Below are 19,054 nucleotides of genomic sequence, written 5' to 3'. Positions count from 1 at the left end.
TCAAATAAATCATCTTGATTTTTTAGCATAAAAATGACATCATCAATACATGTAGAAATAAGTGTCATATCACTAACTTACCCATTTGGCTGCCCAGTAAAAAAAAAAACGTTTTAAAAAATCTCAGTTTTACTCTTAGCGTAGTTACTGCAGTTAGACTTTGTAGGGCAGAATAGTTCTGATAACTCTTATTTCTTTGTTGTGAAATTCGGTCATTAGCGAAAGCTAGCGGCTAACTGACAGCTGATCATGGAAATCAAGGAAAACTGACGGACTTTATTCTGAAACCCTGCTCCTTACAATAACCCGTCAATTTACTCAACACATGTCACAAGAATTGTAAACAAACTGTATCGTGAAGTAATGAAACTCCAAGATTTCTTTGCATGCTTAGATAAAGTTTTATTTCTCTTCCTTTTTTTTTTAATATAACCTTTATTTCACATTCATTTATAGAACATGTACAGCAGTAACAGAAGTAGCAGGGTAAACATTACATTAATAATATTCGAGAAACATCTAAATAATACAAAAATAAATACATAAATAGAAAATGAAAAGAATACCAATAGTAGTAAATTAATAATTAAAAATAACATGTGTCTTTTTTTGGTCATTTGGTGTCTTTTTTGGTCATTTTGTTTCTTTTTTAAGTAATTTTGGGGGTTTTTTCTGTCATTTTGTGTCTTTTTTGGGTCATTTTGTTTCTTTTTGGGGTCATTTTGTGTCTTTTTTGGGTCATTTTGTTTCTTTTTGGGGTCATTTTGTGTCTTTTTTGGGTCATTTTGTGTGACCCAAAAATCATCATCATCATCATCATCATCATGTATCCAATAGCTCAGAGACACACCTCCTTCATGAGCCAATCACCTTCCTGCTGTATCTTTTTAAACACGATCCTCTCCCTGTCTTCGCTTGTCTCTGTCCGTTATTTTACTCATCATCTCAGTGTTAATCATCGCAAATGGCACAAATAGTCCACAAACGCACCTCTCCCAGTCTCTTGTAGCAAGCACATGTCCGATTCTTCAGCAAGAAGACAAAAAAAAAATCCTCCCACTCATTCTCCTGCTCAGGTGGTCTCACCTGGTCGGCAGGTGACCTGATCGCCGCCGTGCAGTCTCCGGTAACTCCGACAAGTTTTTCCGCACGCATCAGTCCCTGGAAATACTCCGCATCGTCCTCAGTCAGCGTCCCTCCTCGTCGTCTATCCTGCTCCTGCTGCTCTGACCTCAGGTGTGCTCCAGGTGAAGACTCCTCCGGTTTCCTCCTGGCAGAGAATCAACGCGACCAAACCTCCACTCCTCTAGAAGTTAAGTGTCACATATTCAACTTCTCCTCTCTTCTATTCAGTGTGTGCAGGCTGCTGTTACTACTTTCAGGGTACAAGCAGTAACGTTGTTTCCTATGGAAGTTAATCTGTGTCATCGGAGTTTGAAAGAAAAAAAATTGAATTTCTAGCACTGAATATTTATGCATTGAAATTATGTATCTGAATGTTTTTCAACGTTAAAAAAAAACTGCAAAAAATTCAACTGCAAAAATTCAACCACAAAAAATTAAACTGCAAAAAATTAAACCGCAAAAAATTAAACTGCAAAAAATTAAACTGCAAAAAATTAAACTGCAAAAAAATTCAAACACAAAAAATGAAACCACAAAAAATTTAAACTCAAAAAATTAAACCTCAAAAAATTCAACTGCAAAAAATTAAACCGCAAAAAATTAAACCTCAAAAGAATCAACTGCAAAAAATTAAACCTCAAAAATTAAACCGCAAAAAATTAAACCTCAAAAAATTAAACCGCAAAAAATGTAACCGCAAAAATTAAACCGCAAAAATTAAACCGCAATATAGTGCTAGAAATTCAATGTCTTTTTTATTTAAAACTCCGATGACACAGATTTACTTCCATAGTTTTCCTTCTCATGGCATTCCCTGAGCGATGGAGAAATAATTACCGTAAGTTCTGTAATAGCTGCGGGCGTTTTCTACATATTTATATATATATATATTTATTATTTTTTCTTCATTGTTGGTTTCTTATTTTTGTAGGAGTTTTATATTTCTTCTCTCTAACAATTATTGCTCACTTTACTATGTAAACATACTGTGTCATGAAGTAATAAAACTATCAAAAGATGTATTAGCATGCTTAAATATAATTTTATTTCTCATTCATTCAGCAACTCTCTAAAATTAAGTGTCACATATTCAACCTCCCCTCTCTTCTATTCAGGCTGCTGTTAACTAGTTTCAGGGTACAAGCATGTAACATTGTTTTCCTTCTCATGGCATTCCCTGAGCGATGGAGAAATAATTACCGTAAGTTCTGTAATAGCTGCGGGGGTTTTCTTTGCCTAATGAAGCAAGTTTATGAGGCAGGCCGCTCTGTGTTCCCTCTGCCCCTCGGCTGTGTGTCCATGTTCCGCTATTAAAAGATTATTGTTACAAATGTTCCCTTCTTTAAAGAAATTATTAAAAAAAATAAAAAGGAAAACTCTGACATACTATATTCAGAAACCTTGATCCTTACAATAACCAGTCAATTTACTGAACAAATGTCACAAGCATTGTGTATCTTAGCATATTTCTTATAATAATAAGACCTTTATTTATATAGGACCTTTTAAAAAAAGCGTTCACAAAGTGCTTTGACAGAATAAGCATGAATAAAACTCCTGCAACAATACGAAACAAACAATGAAGAAGAAATAAAAAAATAAAAAATAAAAAATAAAAAATATGTATATATATATATATATATATATATATATATATATATAAACATGCTATTTTTGAAATAACCCCAGAAGAGTATATGTGCACATGTTTTTTTTAATATATATATCTATAAAAAACATGTGCGCATCATGCTGCATATTACTGCTCTTCTGGGGTCATTTCAAAATAAAAGCCTGCTAGTGGTGTCTGATGAAGCTGTCCCATCCCAAGTCACAGGAGTGACATTTTTTATCGATGTTGGTAGGCAGAGAGATTTTTTTTAGTCTCAGGCTCTCTCCAACAATGCTGGATAAATAGTTTTATACGTAAACAAATAAATAAGTTGTGGGTTGCACTGACAAGACGCTTTTTTACATTAAAAGAAAATTTAATGTAAAAAAGTGTCTTGTCACTCCAACATTTGTATCTGTGTTGGATTACGGAGATGTTTTGTACATGAATGCTGCTGCTCAATGTCTGAGAATGATTGATCCTATTTATCAGCTTCTTTGAGCTTCATTACTAACTGTCAGATTGTGAATGATCCTCTGGGGTAGGATGTCCTGCTCTGGCCACTCCAAGAGCTCAGAGTCATTGCTATATTTCATACATTTGCACCTTAATTACTGTGAGAAATGCTGGATCTTATTCTCTTCATTCACCAGATCAGATCAGGTAAATTACCTGTCCATGCAGCAAGATAATTTCCCTCAGATTTAGTGTTTTTATCTGTTTTTTAAGACTAAACACCTTTTTTTGCAGTGTGCAAAGCCAAACCCAAATTTATGGAGTCAAAATAGAGAAAATGTGAAGTAGTTTCCACCTTCAAAATGTAAGATTTTGCTGGAGTCCATTTGAAATGTTTTGTGGCTCTTTTTGCACGCCACTTAAACCTGTTTTAATTAATACCATTTGTGACTTTATATTCTATTGCATTTGCATTCGCCTTTCCACTCTCAGTACATTAGTGGGTTTATTGCTGGTTTTCAGTTTAATTTTAGATGCTATAATACTTCCTTCCCTAATTTATTGTAATTCACACATATATTACTGGCCTGGCTCGCCTGCAGTCACAGTCAGTCTGTCCTCATTCAAGCAGTTGCTGATGATTGCTGTCCTCATCTCAAACATTGGAAATATCAAATGCTGCAACAGTTGGCACGGCATATATATATATTATTAAATATATATATAATATATCACACCACTTTATATGTAAATTGTCTCTAATTGACTGAGTAGTCTCTAATATTTAAACTTTTTTCTATATTTGTTTGTACTTTGCTGGTTTTATTGCTTGTATGGTTGTGTTCTCTATCACTCTTTTTTTTTTTTACATTTATATCATAAAGGATAAATCTCTGTTTGTGATGAATATTGATCCTTTTCATATGCACTCAAAAAAATAACTTGTTCCCAGAACGAAATAAAATTATGGAAATAATTTCCACCTAGATAAAACACTTTAATTTAGCGAGAAACTTTTTTGTTGAGTGAACAAAATCTTAATATGTCGGGTCAACATGATGTGTTTGCGTTACTGTTAATTAATTACCAGGGGTCAGTCCAACTAGATTTGTAAGGGTAATTGTAAACATACGAACATAATTTTCTTGGGCCAATTAAATGTGTATGACATTATTAAGAGTTACTTTATTTAATAGGGTAGTTACAACTACTTTTTAAAATAGTGCAGTACATGAATTAATTGTGCTGAGCCAACAAAACAAACAAAGATTACAAAGATTACCTTTATCATATGAAATGAACATAATAGTAATTATTCAGGAAATAAATCATTTTTTAAACAGAGTATTATATTCAGCAATTTAATTAGGTTGTTTCAACATAAAGTATTCTAGTAAATTTTAAAGTGTTGCATTTTATGCTAAAACTACATGTTTTAAAACTGTTCAACCACAAAACATCATATTATTTAGTAGAAGCTAAATGTTAGACTTAGGATAAGGTAGCACACACCCAGTTTGCTTTTTTTGAGTGTACAAGGTGCTTAACACCTTAGTGTTCCTGCAAATTAACCTTCGACGCCTAAAGAAAACATTGAAAATGTAAATTCACACATTTCACATTTGAAAGGTAACACTCTGGAGTTTATTCTCAAAGAGTCAGAATAACTGTAAGTGCTGCTGTTATTGAGTGATGGAGTTGAAACACACATTTTTTTATTGTCCGCCTGAATATTTTTGGTGAATAAAGGCCTGCAGATCATTATGGCTGGGACTATTTAGCTGGAAAACACAATGGGGTCAAACTATAAAGTTTTACCTACTTCCAGTTCAAATTTGATGAAGATATCTTAAAAAAAAGACTATTTTACACAGGTTTTTATAATGAACATATAATAATTATGATTATGTATTTATGGAGACTCCAATAATATCCTCGGTAACCATGGTGACACACCAAATGTCCAGAAATTTTGAACCCTGCAACCTCCAGTCATCAGTCATTTAACATAAAATGTTAAAATGTGGTTTTTATGAATAGAATCACAAGCATCTTAGCTTTCCAATGATATAGCATGAATGTCAACTCAAACAGGGTTTTGTACATAAGCATAACAGTGTAGTAGCACCCCTTATGTTCCATATATGGGTCAAGGAACACTAACAGGTTAATGTGCAATGTTTAAAAGTTGACAGGAGTATAATGGCATAAACCAGGGGTCCCCAAACTTTTTTTGGTGGGGGCCACATCAACTTTTCTTTCTGTGATGGGGGGCCGGGGTCAGTCTATAACAGGAAGTGATATGGGCCAAAGTGACCACCAGTGTTTTTGTGTAAATATGACGATCATTTGTTGGCCTTGGCAACACCTGTTGGTTTGCAAAAAAGTCATAAAAAGTCTTCACATGTTTATTTGAAGTACCACAGATATTCCTTTTATTTTGTAGAAAACTAAAACACAAGCTGATGCCAGTTAACAATGAGGTGATGTGATTTTGTAACAGGTACAGGTGAAAATAGATTCTGCATTCAGAATCTATTTTCCGTTTCCATGTTTTGTTGACCGACTCTCTTCCGTTAGCTTGCACTGTAAAAAAAAATCTGTTTAATTTACGGTAAAATACCAGCAGCTGTGGTTGCCAGAACATCACCGTAAAAAATACAGTGAGCATATGTAAATGTAAATATCAGCAAAAACTGTAATTTATACAGAATAATCCCATTACTTTTAGGATAATTGTGTCATTATGGTATTTCTCCATTAACTTTACATGAAAATTTTATATTTTTACAGCAAAACTGTGTGTTTTTTACAATTTATGGCGGTAGAATTTAAAGTTTTATACTATTCTTTGATTTACAGTAATTAAAACTACTACGGTGATGTACAATGTTTAATTTTACGACCTATTTCTGATGCAATTTGACAGTTTATTACTGTAATTTCCACAAACATTTTTTGCAGTGTGCCTTGCCCGTGAAAACTTGCCGCTTACGGCTTGGCATCACGTAGATCAGATTATACCATTGTGTGAGGGGGTGAAAATCAGCTACTACTGTAAATAATTCACAACTAAGGTCAGTTTTAATTAGAACGCCTACCTTAATCATTACATGTGGATATTTTATAAATAAATGTATAATAAATGAAATTTAAAAAAAACAGGCCATGTTTAGAGGGATTGTTTGGGATAGTTAAGTGGGCCACTCCAATTGCTTTGGCGGGCCGGAAGTGGCCCGCGGGCCGTAGTTTGGGGACCCCTGGTATAAACAGTTAGTCTAAGTGAGGCCAGCAAAGGGCCTTTAAATATCTTTTAAAGTATCAACGGATAAAAATGAACCACTTGTTGTATTAGAGACAGAGAGTAGGTGACTTTTTCTTTTTTTTTGGCTTAGTTTATTAACTTGTCCTGTAAATTCAATGCACAGAGAAAACACTAATAATATACAGTATATCAAACAGAGCATGCAGGCCAATTTGCACTCCCTGTATGTTTAAATGCCCAAAATATAGAGACTTTCCAGAATATTAGCTGCACCATGTCACTTTAATTTGTAAAGGCAACTAAAACCAGGTAATTACAGCCCCGGTCTGCCCACACAGGTGTCTTCTCTGACTGCACTCTGCCTGATTAGACCTCTTCTCTGGACTGTGTGGGCATTAACACACAGACTGGCTGTCTAACGTTGACTTCTCTTGCAACACTTGCGGCACTTTTTTGGGTGTGACAACTGGCACGTCACCATCATTTTCTTGACGGCAGACATTATGATGGTCACAGCAGGAGAAGCCCCGGCTCTGTTCCATCACATGTCCCAGCAGCTCACTGAAATGGGCCGCAGCTGTTTTTAATATCATCATTAACACTGAAAATTTTCCTTTTTCTGTAGTTTTGAGTAAAGTTTGGAAGCACAAACGAGTAAATAAATGCCCCCCTAACAGCTTCAATCACTGAAAAACTTTTTAAGTAAATTACTGGCAGCAGTTTCATCAGCAAGTTACTTTAAAACTTACAGTAGCTCTACTGTATGATAGAAATACAGTAACTTGTATTTTAAATTCATAGTAACTTGCTGCAAAAAAATAATCAAGATTACAGTAAATCACTGGCAGCAGTTACTCCAGCAAGTTACTGTAAAATTCACAGTACCTCTACTGTATTATAGAATTACAGTGACTTGTTGTAATTATAATGTACTGTAACTTGCTGCAAATATTCAAAATTACAGTAAATTACTGGCAGCAGCTTCGCCAGCAAGTTGCTGTAAAATTCACAGTACCTCTACTGTATTATAGAATTACAGTAACTTGTTGTAATTATAATGTACTGTAACTTGCTGCAAATATTCAAAATTACAATGGCAGCAGTTTCGCCAGCAAGTTACTGTAAAATGTATATGTATATTATCGTATTTTGTATTACAGTATATGACTGTAGGGTAACGGTGGGTGTTGAGGTTATTTTACGGGACATTTATCGTAAATTATCAAACAGTATAATACAATTTAATGGTTTTAAATTACAGTTATCAATTGTTAATTGACCGATTTAACTGTTAATTTACATGTGAGGGATGAATATTTAACAGTTTTTTTTACAATTATTTTAAAATGCAGTAGGATACTGTTGTAAATACACCGTAAATACACAGCAATTTGATAAAGTGTGCCCTATTAACCCTTTATCAGGCAAAGAACTATATTTGGTAACTTCAGGTAATATTTCGAGAAAAAAGTAGCAAATTTAAAGTGGCAAATCTACAAGAAAAAAAGTTGCAGATTTAAGAGATTTAAGCGTGAAAAAAGTTTTATGATTTATGAGAAAAAAGTGGAAAAAAAAAACTTTTTTCTCCCAGATTCACCACTTAAATCTCATAAATCTACGCATTTTTTTTCTCGTAGATTTGCCACATTTTGCCACTAAACTTTTTTCTCAAAATATTACCCGTCTTCCCCGGGTCCGTTTTTTTTCCTTTTTTTTTTTTTTTTTTTTTTTAACACATTCAGGCTGTAGGGTTGAAATTTGGAATTTGCAAGTATTTAAATAAGTGCCCTATTAAGGGTTAAATTGCTCTGGAAATAAAGTGGTTTGTTTTTTTCTTCTTGAGCACTTAAAAAAACCTTTTGAACTGAAAATGAACTCAGAGAGGGGAAAGATGACCGGATATAGAAAGTGGAGCAAGGAGGACAAAATAGTAAGAGACAAGAAGAGACAGAGTAAATGAAAAAAAAAAGACAATAAAGTAGAGCCAGTGAGGGAGAGGAGAGGGATGGAGAGACAACAGGGGAGACGCACAGAGAGGCAGATATAGAGAGAGAGAAAAAGAGAGCGAGAGAGAGAGAGCGAGAGAGAGGGGTGACTGGACTCTGTTTGCAGAGAGAAAGAGAGGCAGAGAGAGAGAGAGACCATTGGTGCCGCAGCGGGACCGACTGTCACACGGACTGTCAGCGGGGTCGTTACCGGAGAGAGCAGCCGCTTCACGCCGTTTATCGTTAGACACACCGGGGGAGGACCACGGGGGAGGAAGAAAGAAGGAGAACACAAGAAGAAGAAGAAGAAGAAGAAGAAGAAACCCGGGGGATCGTTATATTTGCTGCTGTCGCCTGCGTGTCACCACCTCCAGCGGACAGGATCTACTGTACTCATCATCATCATCATCACCGCTCCTCTTCATCATCCCTCATCTTCATCACCCTCATCCTTCCTTCTCATCCTCTAGACCTCTCCTCTTCCTCCTCTCCCTCATGAACATGCCGGGCTGGCGGAGGAACCTCACTTTCTGTCTGCAGCGGATGCACGAGGAAGGTAGGAAGGCAAAAACAAATTATTGTAATATGCGCTTGTGTTTTTTTGTGTGTGTGTGTTTCCACGCCGACCGTGGGTCGGGTTTGTTTGTTTGCTGCTGGAATCCGTGCAGAGATGTGAGCAGTTTGTTTCCGGAGACACTTTGAATCTTTCTGCTTCATGTGTTCAGAGTTTTCTGGATCGCTGGAAGTGTGTGTGCGCGCGTCTTTTGCGCATGTGGGCTGATTGAGAAGCACCTGCAGCTTTGGTAATTGCGCGTGCGTGTACGTGCGTGCACGTGCGTCTTTATGTGTGTGTGTGTGTGTGTGTGTGTTGCATATGTGTGTGCGTGGACACGCTTGGTCTGTTGGAGCCGCGCGCTGTGCGCACACGTGTCACCATGGGTTTGTTCCGCCGTTTCAGCAGAGATTGCGCAAGGCTACTGATGCTGGCAGGTCAGGGTGCGTGTGCGTGCGTGTTTGTGTGAGTGAGAGAGAGAGAGAATAAGAGAGAGAGAGAGAGAGAGAATAAGAGAGAGAGGCTGTGTGTTGGTCCTGCAGCATGAGCACAGGAGGAGGCAGACAGTGATGATGTTGGTCAGCTACAGTGTGCATGTGCGTGCGTGAGAGTGCGCATATGTGAATGTGTGCAGCTGCGAAAGTGTCGCATGTGAAACGGAGACAGAACGCTGTTGACAATAGAGAGAGAGAGAGAGAGAGAGAGAGAGAGAGAGAGAGAGAGAGAGAGAGAGAGAGAGACTGCGTTTGTGAAGGTTAAGGTCATGTGTGGATAGAGAGTTGAAGTCTGCTCAGGAAAATCATTTGAACTTTGCCATTTTTGTCTGACAAATATATATTTTTTGCTGTTCTATGAGAATAACCCCCCCCCCCTTTCTCTATTAGTAAGCAATGTGTAAATACATCCATATAGGAACAATTAAAATACATACTATTGTCGTAAATTTTATGTTACATGTGGTATTTTATATTACTTTTGAGCATAAGTCTTCTGCTTTAGTTAAAGGCCCCATTCTGATCTGCTGAATGTGCAAAAGTCAGCTTAAAGCCAGATATAACTTGCTATAAGGTTCTGGGATTTGTCAGATATTAGAGGTGTTTGGGAGCATGATATAAACAGTATGAGTTGCATCCTTTTCAGGTTAAAAGTTGACCTAGCAGCGTGCGCGTGTAGGGTTAAAGACAAAACGGTACAATTTAACGAGTGCTGCATATTTGTACTGGACACCTTTAACATGCTGACCCTGTATCAAGCATCAAAGCCTCTCCAGTCAAACGAGACCAGCACACAGATCCAAAAGAAATGACTGTATGGTGCTACGGTATTTGCTCTCTGCCAATCACTATGGGTGTTGTGTGATTTAATGAGACATGTGATTGGTCCACCACCACAGCAGCTACAACCAATACTCAATGCTTCCCTTCACGTGATTGTGAAGGAGAATGAAGGAGAAGATCAGTGCATCATATTACATACACAGTGGTGTTTGTATCACTTTAATGGTTCTGGTTCTGGTCCTGGTATCATAGATATCTTCATAGATTTTTCTGCTTAAGTATGCCTAGGTTGTTCTTATTTAATTGTGTTGTTATTGTCTCGGTGTGTAATGCTGCTGCTGCACAGTAATTTCCCAGCTTGGGATAAATAAATAAATATCTATCTATCCATCTATCTATCTATCTATCTATCCATCTATCCATCTATCCATCTATCTATCTATCTATCTATCCATCTGCTCTTATTTTGAAAACTACGTGGGTTTGCTTTTATTTTGAAGGCGAGTCTAACACGTTCTTACCGTAACGTCTTATGTTGTGTTATATTAACACTGAAAGTTGGAACTTGGAGCTTGGAACAACATTGAAAATTCTGACATTCGTGTAGACCTTGAACGCACCATTAGCCGCCATACTCTCTATGTGCTGCATTGTAAATAATCTAACTAACGGAACATTAATCCTCTCGATTATTGATGACAAACTGATCATTTGAATCGGCTCTTTTGGAGGAGAGAGAGATGTAAAACATGCATGAGAAGCGGTTCAGCAAACACTGTTTTATTCTACATCAGCCCACATTTTAACCCACTATTTGTGTAGCTACAGGTAGGAGGGCATACAAAGGTAGGATTTCTGCCTCTTATAGTTCCAATGAGGAGGAAATCTGAACACGACCGTAGGATTCTGCGACAACAGTTTGTGTAAGGCCCGTCTCCTCTTTCAACATCATGATACCGTCCCCATGAGGCACACAGCCAGGTCTGTAAAGAAATGGTTTCCTGAGCTTTTTGTGGAGGGACCGGCCTGCAGAGAGCTCCCACCTCATCGCCATCCAAAACATTCCCGCATTTCTATGTAAAACCTGTTGTGTTATTCTACCATTAAAGCCAGGAAAGTGTCATTTTGTAGTTTTTTCCAACTATTTCCGGTCTCTTGGCCAATGAAATGCATCAGAATACATGTGGGAGTGTTGTAATGCAACATGGGACTTTTCCAGAACTTTGAAATCATCACCAAAAAAGACACAAAATGACTAAAAAAAGACACAAAATGACTAAAAAAAGACACAAAATGACTAAAAAAAGACACAAAATGACTAAAAAAACACACAAAATGTCCAAAAAAGACACAAAATGACCAAAAAAAGACACAAATGCATGAGAAGCGGTTTAGCAAACACTGTTTTATTCTATACCAGCCCACATTTGAACCCACTATTTGTGTAGCTACAGGTAGGAGGGCATACAAATGTAGGATTTCTGCCTCTTATAGTTCCAATGAGGAGGAAATCTGAACACGACCGTAGGATTCTGCGACAACAGTTTGTGTAAGGCCCGTCTCCTCTTTCAACATCATGATACCGTCCCCATGAGGCACACAGCCAGGTCTGTAAAGAAATGGTTTTCTGAGCTTATTGTGGAGGGACCGGCCTGCAGAGAGCTCCCACCTCATCGCCATCCAAAACATTACCGCATTTCTACCGTTAAAACCTGTTGTGTTATTCTACCATTAAAGCCGGGAAAGTGTCATTTTGTAGTTTTTTCCAACTATTTTCGGTCTCTGGGCCAATTAAATGCATCAGAATACATGTGGGAGTGTTGTAATGCAACATGGGACTTTTCCAGAACTTTGAAATCATCACCAAAAAAAGACACAAAATGACTAAAAAAAGACACAAAATGACTAAAAAAAGACACAAAATGACTAAAAAAGACACGAAATGTCCAAAAAAGACACAAAAATACAAAAAAAAGACACAAAATTACTAAAAAAGACACAAGATGACCAAAAAAAAGACACAAAATGTCCAAAAAAGACAGAAGATGACCCAAAAAAAGACACAAAATGTCCAAAAAAGACACAAGATGACCCAAAAAAAGACACAAAATGTCCAAAAAAGACACAAGATGACCCAAAAAAAGACACAAAATGTCCAAAAAAGACACAAAATGTCCAAAAAAAGACACAAAATGACCAAAAAAGACACAAATGCATGAGAAGCGGTTCAGCAAACACTGTTTTATTCTACATCAGCCCACATTTTAACCCACTATTTGTGTAGCTACAGGTAGGAGGGCATACAAAGGTAGGATTTCTGCCTCTTATAGTTCCAATGAGGAGGAAATCTGAACACGACCGTAGGATTCTGCGACAACAGTTTGTGTAAGGCCCGTCTCCTCTTTCAGCATCATGATACCGTCCCCATGAGGCACACAGCCAGGTCTGTAAAGAAATGGTTTTCTGAGCTTATTGTGGAGGGACCGGCCTGCAGAGAGCTCCCACCTCATCGCCATCCAAAACATTTAGGATGAACTGAGAGTCTGACTGCGAGCCAGGCCTTATCTCCCAGCATCAGTAACCAACCTCAGTAATGCGCTTGTGTCTGAATGGGAGCAAATCCCTGCAGCCAGGTTCCACAATCTGGTGCAAAGCCTGAAACCAGAAGAGTGGAGGCTTTTCACAGCAGCGCTTTAACCGTTTGGAATGATACAAATCACATATATAGATGAGCTGTTGGCCCTGCAGTGGATATGCTACTTCTGATATCTGCAGCTGTATTGGTGGCATTGTGTTAACCCATTTAAGGCGGGAAAGCATTAACGCATTTCTACCGTTAAAACCTGTTGCGTTATTCTACCATTAAAGCCGGGAAAGCGGATACGTCATTTTGTAGTTTTTTCCAACTATTTTCGGTCTCTTGGCCAATGAAATGCATCAGAATACATGTGGGAGTGTCGTAATGCATCATGGGACTTTTCCAGAACTTTGAAATCATCACCAAAAAAAGACACAAAATGTCCAAAAAAAGACACAAAATGACCAAAAAAGACACAAGATGACACAAAATCTCCAAAAAAGACACAAAATGACCAAATAAAGACACGAAATGTCCAAAAAAGACACAAAATGACCAAAAAAAGACACGAAATGTCCAAAAAAGACACAAAATGTCCAAAAAAAGACACAAGATGACACAAAATCTCCAAAAAAGACACAAAATGACCAAAAAAAGACACGAAATGTCCAAAAAAGACACAAAAAGACACAAAATGACAAAAAAAGACACAAAATGTCCAATAAGACACAAGATGACAAAAAAAAGGCACAAAATGTCCAAAAAAGACACAAAATGACTAAAAAAAGACACGAAATGTCTAAAAAAGACACAAAATGTCCAAAAAAGACACAAGATGACCAAAAAAAAAGACACAAAACACACAAAATAAGTATAATTTGTAGCGCATTGATATTAATGATCATGACAAATTTCGGCAGCAGCGGTGCATATAATTCAGCAGTGGAGAATGAATGTAGGGGAAACACATCACGCCTCCTGTAGGTGTGAGGCAGCCCCTTCCAGCCTCCTGAAGGGTCCGTGTGCAGCCTTTAGTAGGGACATCCTTGCCTAAATCCCTGACAGAAAGCAATCAATGGATCCCCCTAATCCAGTCTCTGCTCATCTTCTCTGGGATTACCTTTGCACTCGTCCCCTCTGTAGACTTAGAGGTACACTGGACCTTGGTAGACATCTCTCGCAGTTCTGATGAGAACTCAGGACCCATTCCCCCTACTACAACTTACCTTCACCCCCCAAAAATCTCCCAGTACCCACAGTTTACTTAAAACAAGATTAAAAACACTAAATCTGAGGGAAATTAACTTGCTGCATGGACAGATAATTTAATAATCTCCCCTAGGAGGAGCTGGACATTGTGGCTAGGAGAGGGACGTCTGGAATGCCCTTTTTGGCCTGCTGCCCCCGCGACCCGGCCCCGGATAAGCGTAGAAAAATGGATGGATGACTTTAAGAAATCTTGGAAAGCGAAATTATCTGTCCATGCAGCAAGATCATCTCCCTCAGATTTAGTGTTTTTATCTGGTTTTTAGACACAGTTTGTGGTCATACAATTATGTTGTAGTTTCTAATGAGATGCAAGGTGTCTTAATGCTGCAGTTGCTGTGTCAACGTTCTCTGACAATGTAAAAAAATGGACGAGTGTTTTAATCTATCATTGTGTTCTAGCAGACCATGTGCCGAGTGAGAATCTTCTGCATGTTTACTATATCTGTGTTTGAGAGAAAGAGAGGCAGCACTTGGCTAAGTGAGAATAGTGTCTGTGTGTGTGTGTGTGTGTGTGTGTGTGTAGTTTGTGAGTCGGGTGTAAAGCTTTATTTATGTGTGCGACTAAGCGGAAAAGGTGTTTGCTCATGATGAGTGTGTGTGACAGAGAGAGACGGGCCGACAGAACAAGAATGATGTTTGTTTATGATGTGTGTGTGTTTGTGTGAGAGAGAGAGCGAGACGTGCCAGACACGGAGAGAGATGGTGCGAAAATTGTGTTTACTCATGATGTGTGTGTGTGTGTGTGTGTGTGTGTGTGTGTGTGTGTGTGAGATGCAGCTTCTGACCCTGCTGTTCAATGATAACTGCCTTATGGACCCATGAAAAGCTGTTTGAGGCCCCTGATTATACCAGTCTGTCATATTTAATGGGTGGCACTCTGCAGAATGCATTTGGTAAAAATGTGTGTGAAGGAGCTGAGCGCAACCTCTCCTCCATTATTAACCCTTAATAGGACACTCATTGAAATACTTGCAAATTCCACATTTCAACCCTAGGGAATATTTGAGGACATTGCATACTGCCAGAATGTGTAAAAAAACAAAAAAACATACAGACCCGGGGGGTATTTTGAGAAAAAAGTTAGAAATTTATGACCAAAAAATGTCAAATTAACGGTAAAAAAGTTACAAATTTATGATAACAAAATCTCAAATTTGTGACCAAAAAAACTCAAAATAGCGGTAAAAAAGTTACAAATTTATGATAACAAAATCTCAAATTTGTGACCAAAAAAACTCAAAATAGCGGTAAAAAAGTTACAAATTTATGATAACTAAATCTCAAATTTGTGACCAAAAAATCTCAAATCAATGGTAAAAAAGTTGACGAGACTAAAGTGCGTGCGTGCTTGTGTGAGAGAGAAACGTGTATCTGGAGGAGTGTGCGCGCTTACGTGCGCAGTTGTGTGTGTAACGAAAAATCTCAAAGTTACCTGTGTGTGTGTGTGTGTGTGTGTGTGTGTAATTAACATCACATAAGGTTACGTGTGTTTGTGTGTGTTTGAAGCATGTGTATCTTGACGAGTGTGCGCGCTTAGGCGCATGTGTGTGTGTGTGTCTCTGTAACTGTAATCACATCAAAGATCAAAGGCAATCAGATCAAAGCAATCAACAGAATTAACTGACACCTGCCAATGGTCCGGAGCAGAGGTGGACAGACTGGAATTTCTGGCCTCGAACAGAAAGCATTTTTGGCAAAACCATAATACCTATCATTGATCTGACTTCACTTTGAGCGTCCTGAGTTCTTCCTGAACGTCTACATATGTTTTGTTTTTTTTAAGAAAAATGAAAAAATAGCTTTGTTAGAGCGATCTAAAAAAAACTGTTACATCTCCCTTTTTCAGAAATCTTCCTGCGTTTTTAATATGGGAGCCAATGAGGCTGTTGGTGGTGTTGGTGGAGCATCTGTGCGTCCTACGCCCAAACTATAACTCTGACAGCTTTACCAGAGGATTGTGAGGGAGAAGACAAATTTTCCTACGTTTCTATGTATAAATTATTTCTGTAGAGTGGAATTTGCGGCCTGGAGCGCAGTTTTCAAATCTATTTTTTGACAATTTCTTCTCTCCCTCTACACTCTGGCGATGATGTCACACACTGTGACACGAACATTCCGTGCAATACACACCCATTATAATCTCAGAATTTCTCCAAAAATGATCATGGTCATTGAACAGGGATTGGTAAAAAACTATATGACCTATCGAAACGTGGATTAATACACCGATACACAAGACTTGTGTCTACTGTTTAAAGTTTAAATGGAGTCTCTAGGTGAAATTATGCCGGAGAAGTAGAGGTTTAAAAATCTCCAATTATTGTTCTTTTTCACTCATTTTTTTTCGACCGTCCCATTCATTTCAATGCAAAATTTTGGGCAGTTTTTCGCGACTTACGTCGTGAAAAATTCCCTGGTCCCTACACTGGACCCTACAACTATTGCTGTAGGGACCAGTGCTCGGTGCGATTACCCCGTGGTCCTAATAAAGACACAGACTGAGATGTGGGAGACTGACCTTCACTCCCAAACTGAGCAGTTTGTCGTAAAACTTTCAGGAAACTTTGTTAATAACATGACCTTTATTGTTCACTTTCTGGCATTTATTTTCTGTCTAATTACCCAATTCTGTTATTTCCACACATTTCACAGAGAACGCTAGTGACAAAGTCATTTCGGGGGCATTTATTACGCCTTTATTAGATATTTTTGACAAATGACAGAAAATGAGGGGACAGAGATGAGAAAAACAAACCAGCAATGGCACCTTAACCTCTGAGGCTCTGCCAAACATGGAAAAAAAATGGGTTGATAAATGGACGAAAAAAAAAAAAATCTGCTCCGACTGTCATTTCTTTTCTGCATCATTGTGTGTGTTGTGCATTGTGTGTGTGTGTGTGTACAGTTAAAAGGAAATGACCACTGTGTAATGCATTTATAAGTAGCTTCACCACCGCTGTGTAACAGTTGTTTGATCAAAACATCTCATTCCCCTGTTGAAGGACAGATTATGGATAAGCAAGCCTGTGTATGAATGTGTTTGTGTGTGTGCCAGATGGAGAAAAGAGAGAGAGAGTGTGTGTGTGTGTGTGTGTTTGTGTGTGTGCAAAACTCATCTATCATGTGGACGATGTGGGGAATTTAACCCTTTGATGCACAACACGGGTCAAAATAACTCATGTTATTTAATGCTGCTGTGTGTTTCTTTCTTATCTTTTTTATGATTGAATAGTCCAAGTATTCTTTGAATGTCTTTTTTTTTGTATCACAACTGATCATTATATCCATTTTTCCTTTCATACTTTATGATGAAACATTTTTTTGGGATTATTACATGAATTTTACACACGTGGGTCAAAAATGACTCCATCCCAATTTGATTTAATATTAAATGACCTAATATTATAATAATAGTAATTTGTTTCAAATAGTTACTTTAGCAGTTAGAGAGGCCAAACACTCATATATTTAATATGTTTAACATGTTTATGTATCATTTTGTCACACATACAGTGGATCTGGAAGGTATTCACTTTTTCCACATGTTGTTATGCTACAGCCTTATTCCAAAATTGATTAAATTAATTTTTCATTAAAATTATACACACAATACCCCATAATGAAATGTTTGACCCATGTGCATTAGAAGCAGTAGTAGTGATACAAAAAGGGTTTTTATACAAAAAGTAAGAAATTAAAACAAAAAATTAGGACTTAAATTAGGTCTTTTTTTAGTCATTTTGTGTCTTTTTTTTAGTCATTTTGTGTCTTTTTTTTGTCATTTTGTGTCTTTTTTAGTTATTTTGTGTCTTTTTTAGTCATTTTGTGTCTTTTTTTAGTCATGTTGTCTTTCTTTAGTCATTTTGTGTCTTTTTTGTCATTTTGTGTCTTTTTTTGTCATTTTGTGTCTTTTTTTTTTTATAATTTTGTCACACATACAGTGTATCTGGAAGGTATTCACACCACTTCACTTTTCCCACATGTTGTTATGTTACAGCCTTATTCCAAAATTGATCAAATTAATTTTTAATTGAAATGTTTGACCCATGTTGTGCATTACAAGCAGTAGTAGTGATACAAAAATGAATGAAGTTAATTTCTTGCAGAGATATAGAAAATGAAAACTCAGTTGGGTCACTTTAGACCATGTTGTGCATCAAAGTGTTAAGGAGGGTACAAATAATAATGGCCTCCATGTTTTGCATGAAAGACGGAGAGGGGAAGAGACTGAGAGAGGGAAAAAGGCAAATGAAAAGGAGAGAGTGAGTGAGTTAGAGAGACCTGAGAGGAAAAGGCATAAGAAGGAAACAGATAAAACCAGAGGAGAGTGTGAAGGAGAAAGATAGAAGGCCCCTGTTTCTGCTCCTTATCAGCTGAATGACGAGATCCCATTAATCAGGAGACTGGAAGATCAAATAATGTGCTGGTTAGTGGAAAGAAAGCCTGTGATTGTATGTGTGGCTGTGTAATAAACTGTGTGTGATTTAGCTCCAACCCCCAAAAACCCCTTTTAATAAGGCTTAGTTGTGTTATCGCTGATGGACAAGGAGAGGAGTGAGAAGACAGGAAACAGGAGGAGAGGAGGAGGTCAGAGGAGGAGAGACATGCAACAAAAAAGCACTAAAGGTGCTTCTGGCAGCATTTAATAGATATATATGTGTTAGTATAATGTATATACAATATATGTATTATGTGTTAGTAGATTGTGTAATGATGTATACATATATGATATGTAGAAGCACGACTTCTTCATGACGTCAAAATAAGACACAACAATAACCAAAAAAGACACAAAATGACCAAAAAAGACACAAAATGACCATAAAAGACACAAAATAGACACAAAATGACCAAAAAAGACACAACAACAGACACATAATGACCAAAAAAGACACAAAATGACAAAAAAAGACAAAAAAGACACAAAATAACTA

At 37.4% G+C, this 19,054-nt stretch overlaps 1 protein-coding gene across 1 annotated transcript in view; it reads left to right on the top strand.

Moving 5' to 3' along the window:
• The first annotated feature begins 8,561 nt into the window (after positions 1-8,561).
• grip2b (glutamate receptor interacting protein 2b) overlaps positions 8,562-19,054 on the top strand; it is a 494,738-nt gene continuing 484,245 nt past the window's right edge. Inside the window, 1 exon segment of the mRNA XM_059329756.1 lies at positions 8,562-8,999. Coding sequence (XP_059185739.1) covers positions 8,939-8,999 — 61 coding nt within the window. The 5' untranslated portion in view covers positions 8,562-8,938.

This window comes from Centropristis striata, chromosome 3 (genome assembly GCF_030273125.1).
Source record: "Centropristis striata isolate RG_2023a ecotype Rhode Island chromosome 3, C.striata_1.0, whole genome shotgun sequence".
Lineage (NCBI taxonomy): Eukaryota > Metazoa > Chordata > Actinopteri > Perciformes > Serranidae > Centropristis > Centropristis striata.
This window is presented reverse-complemented; position numbering and strand designations above follow the sequence as displayed.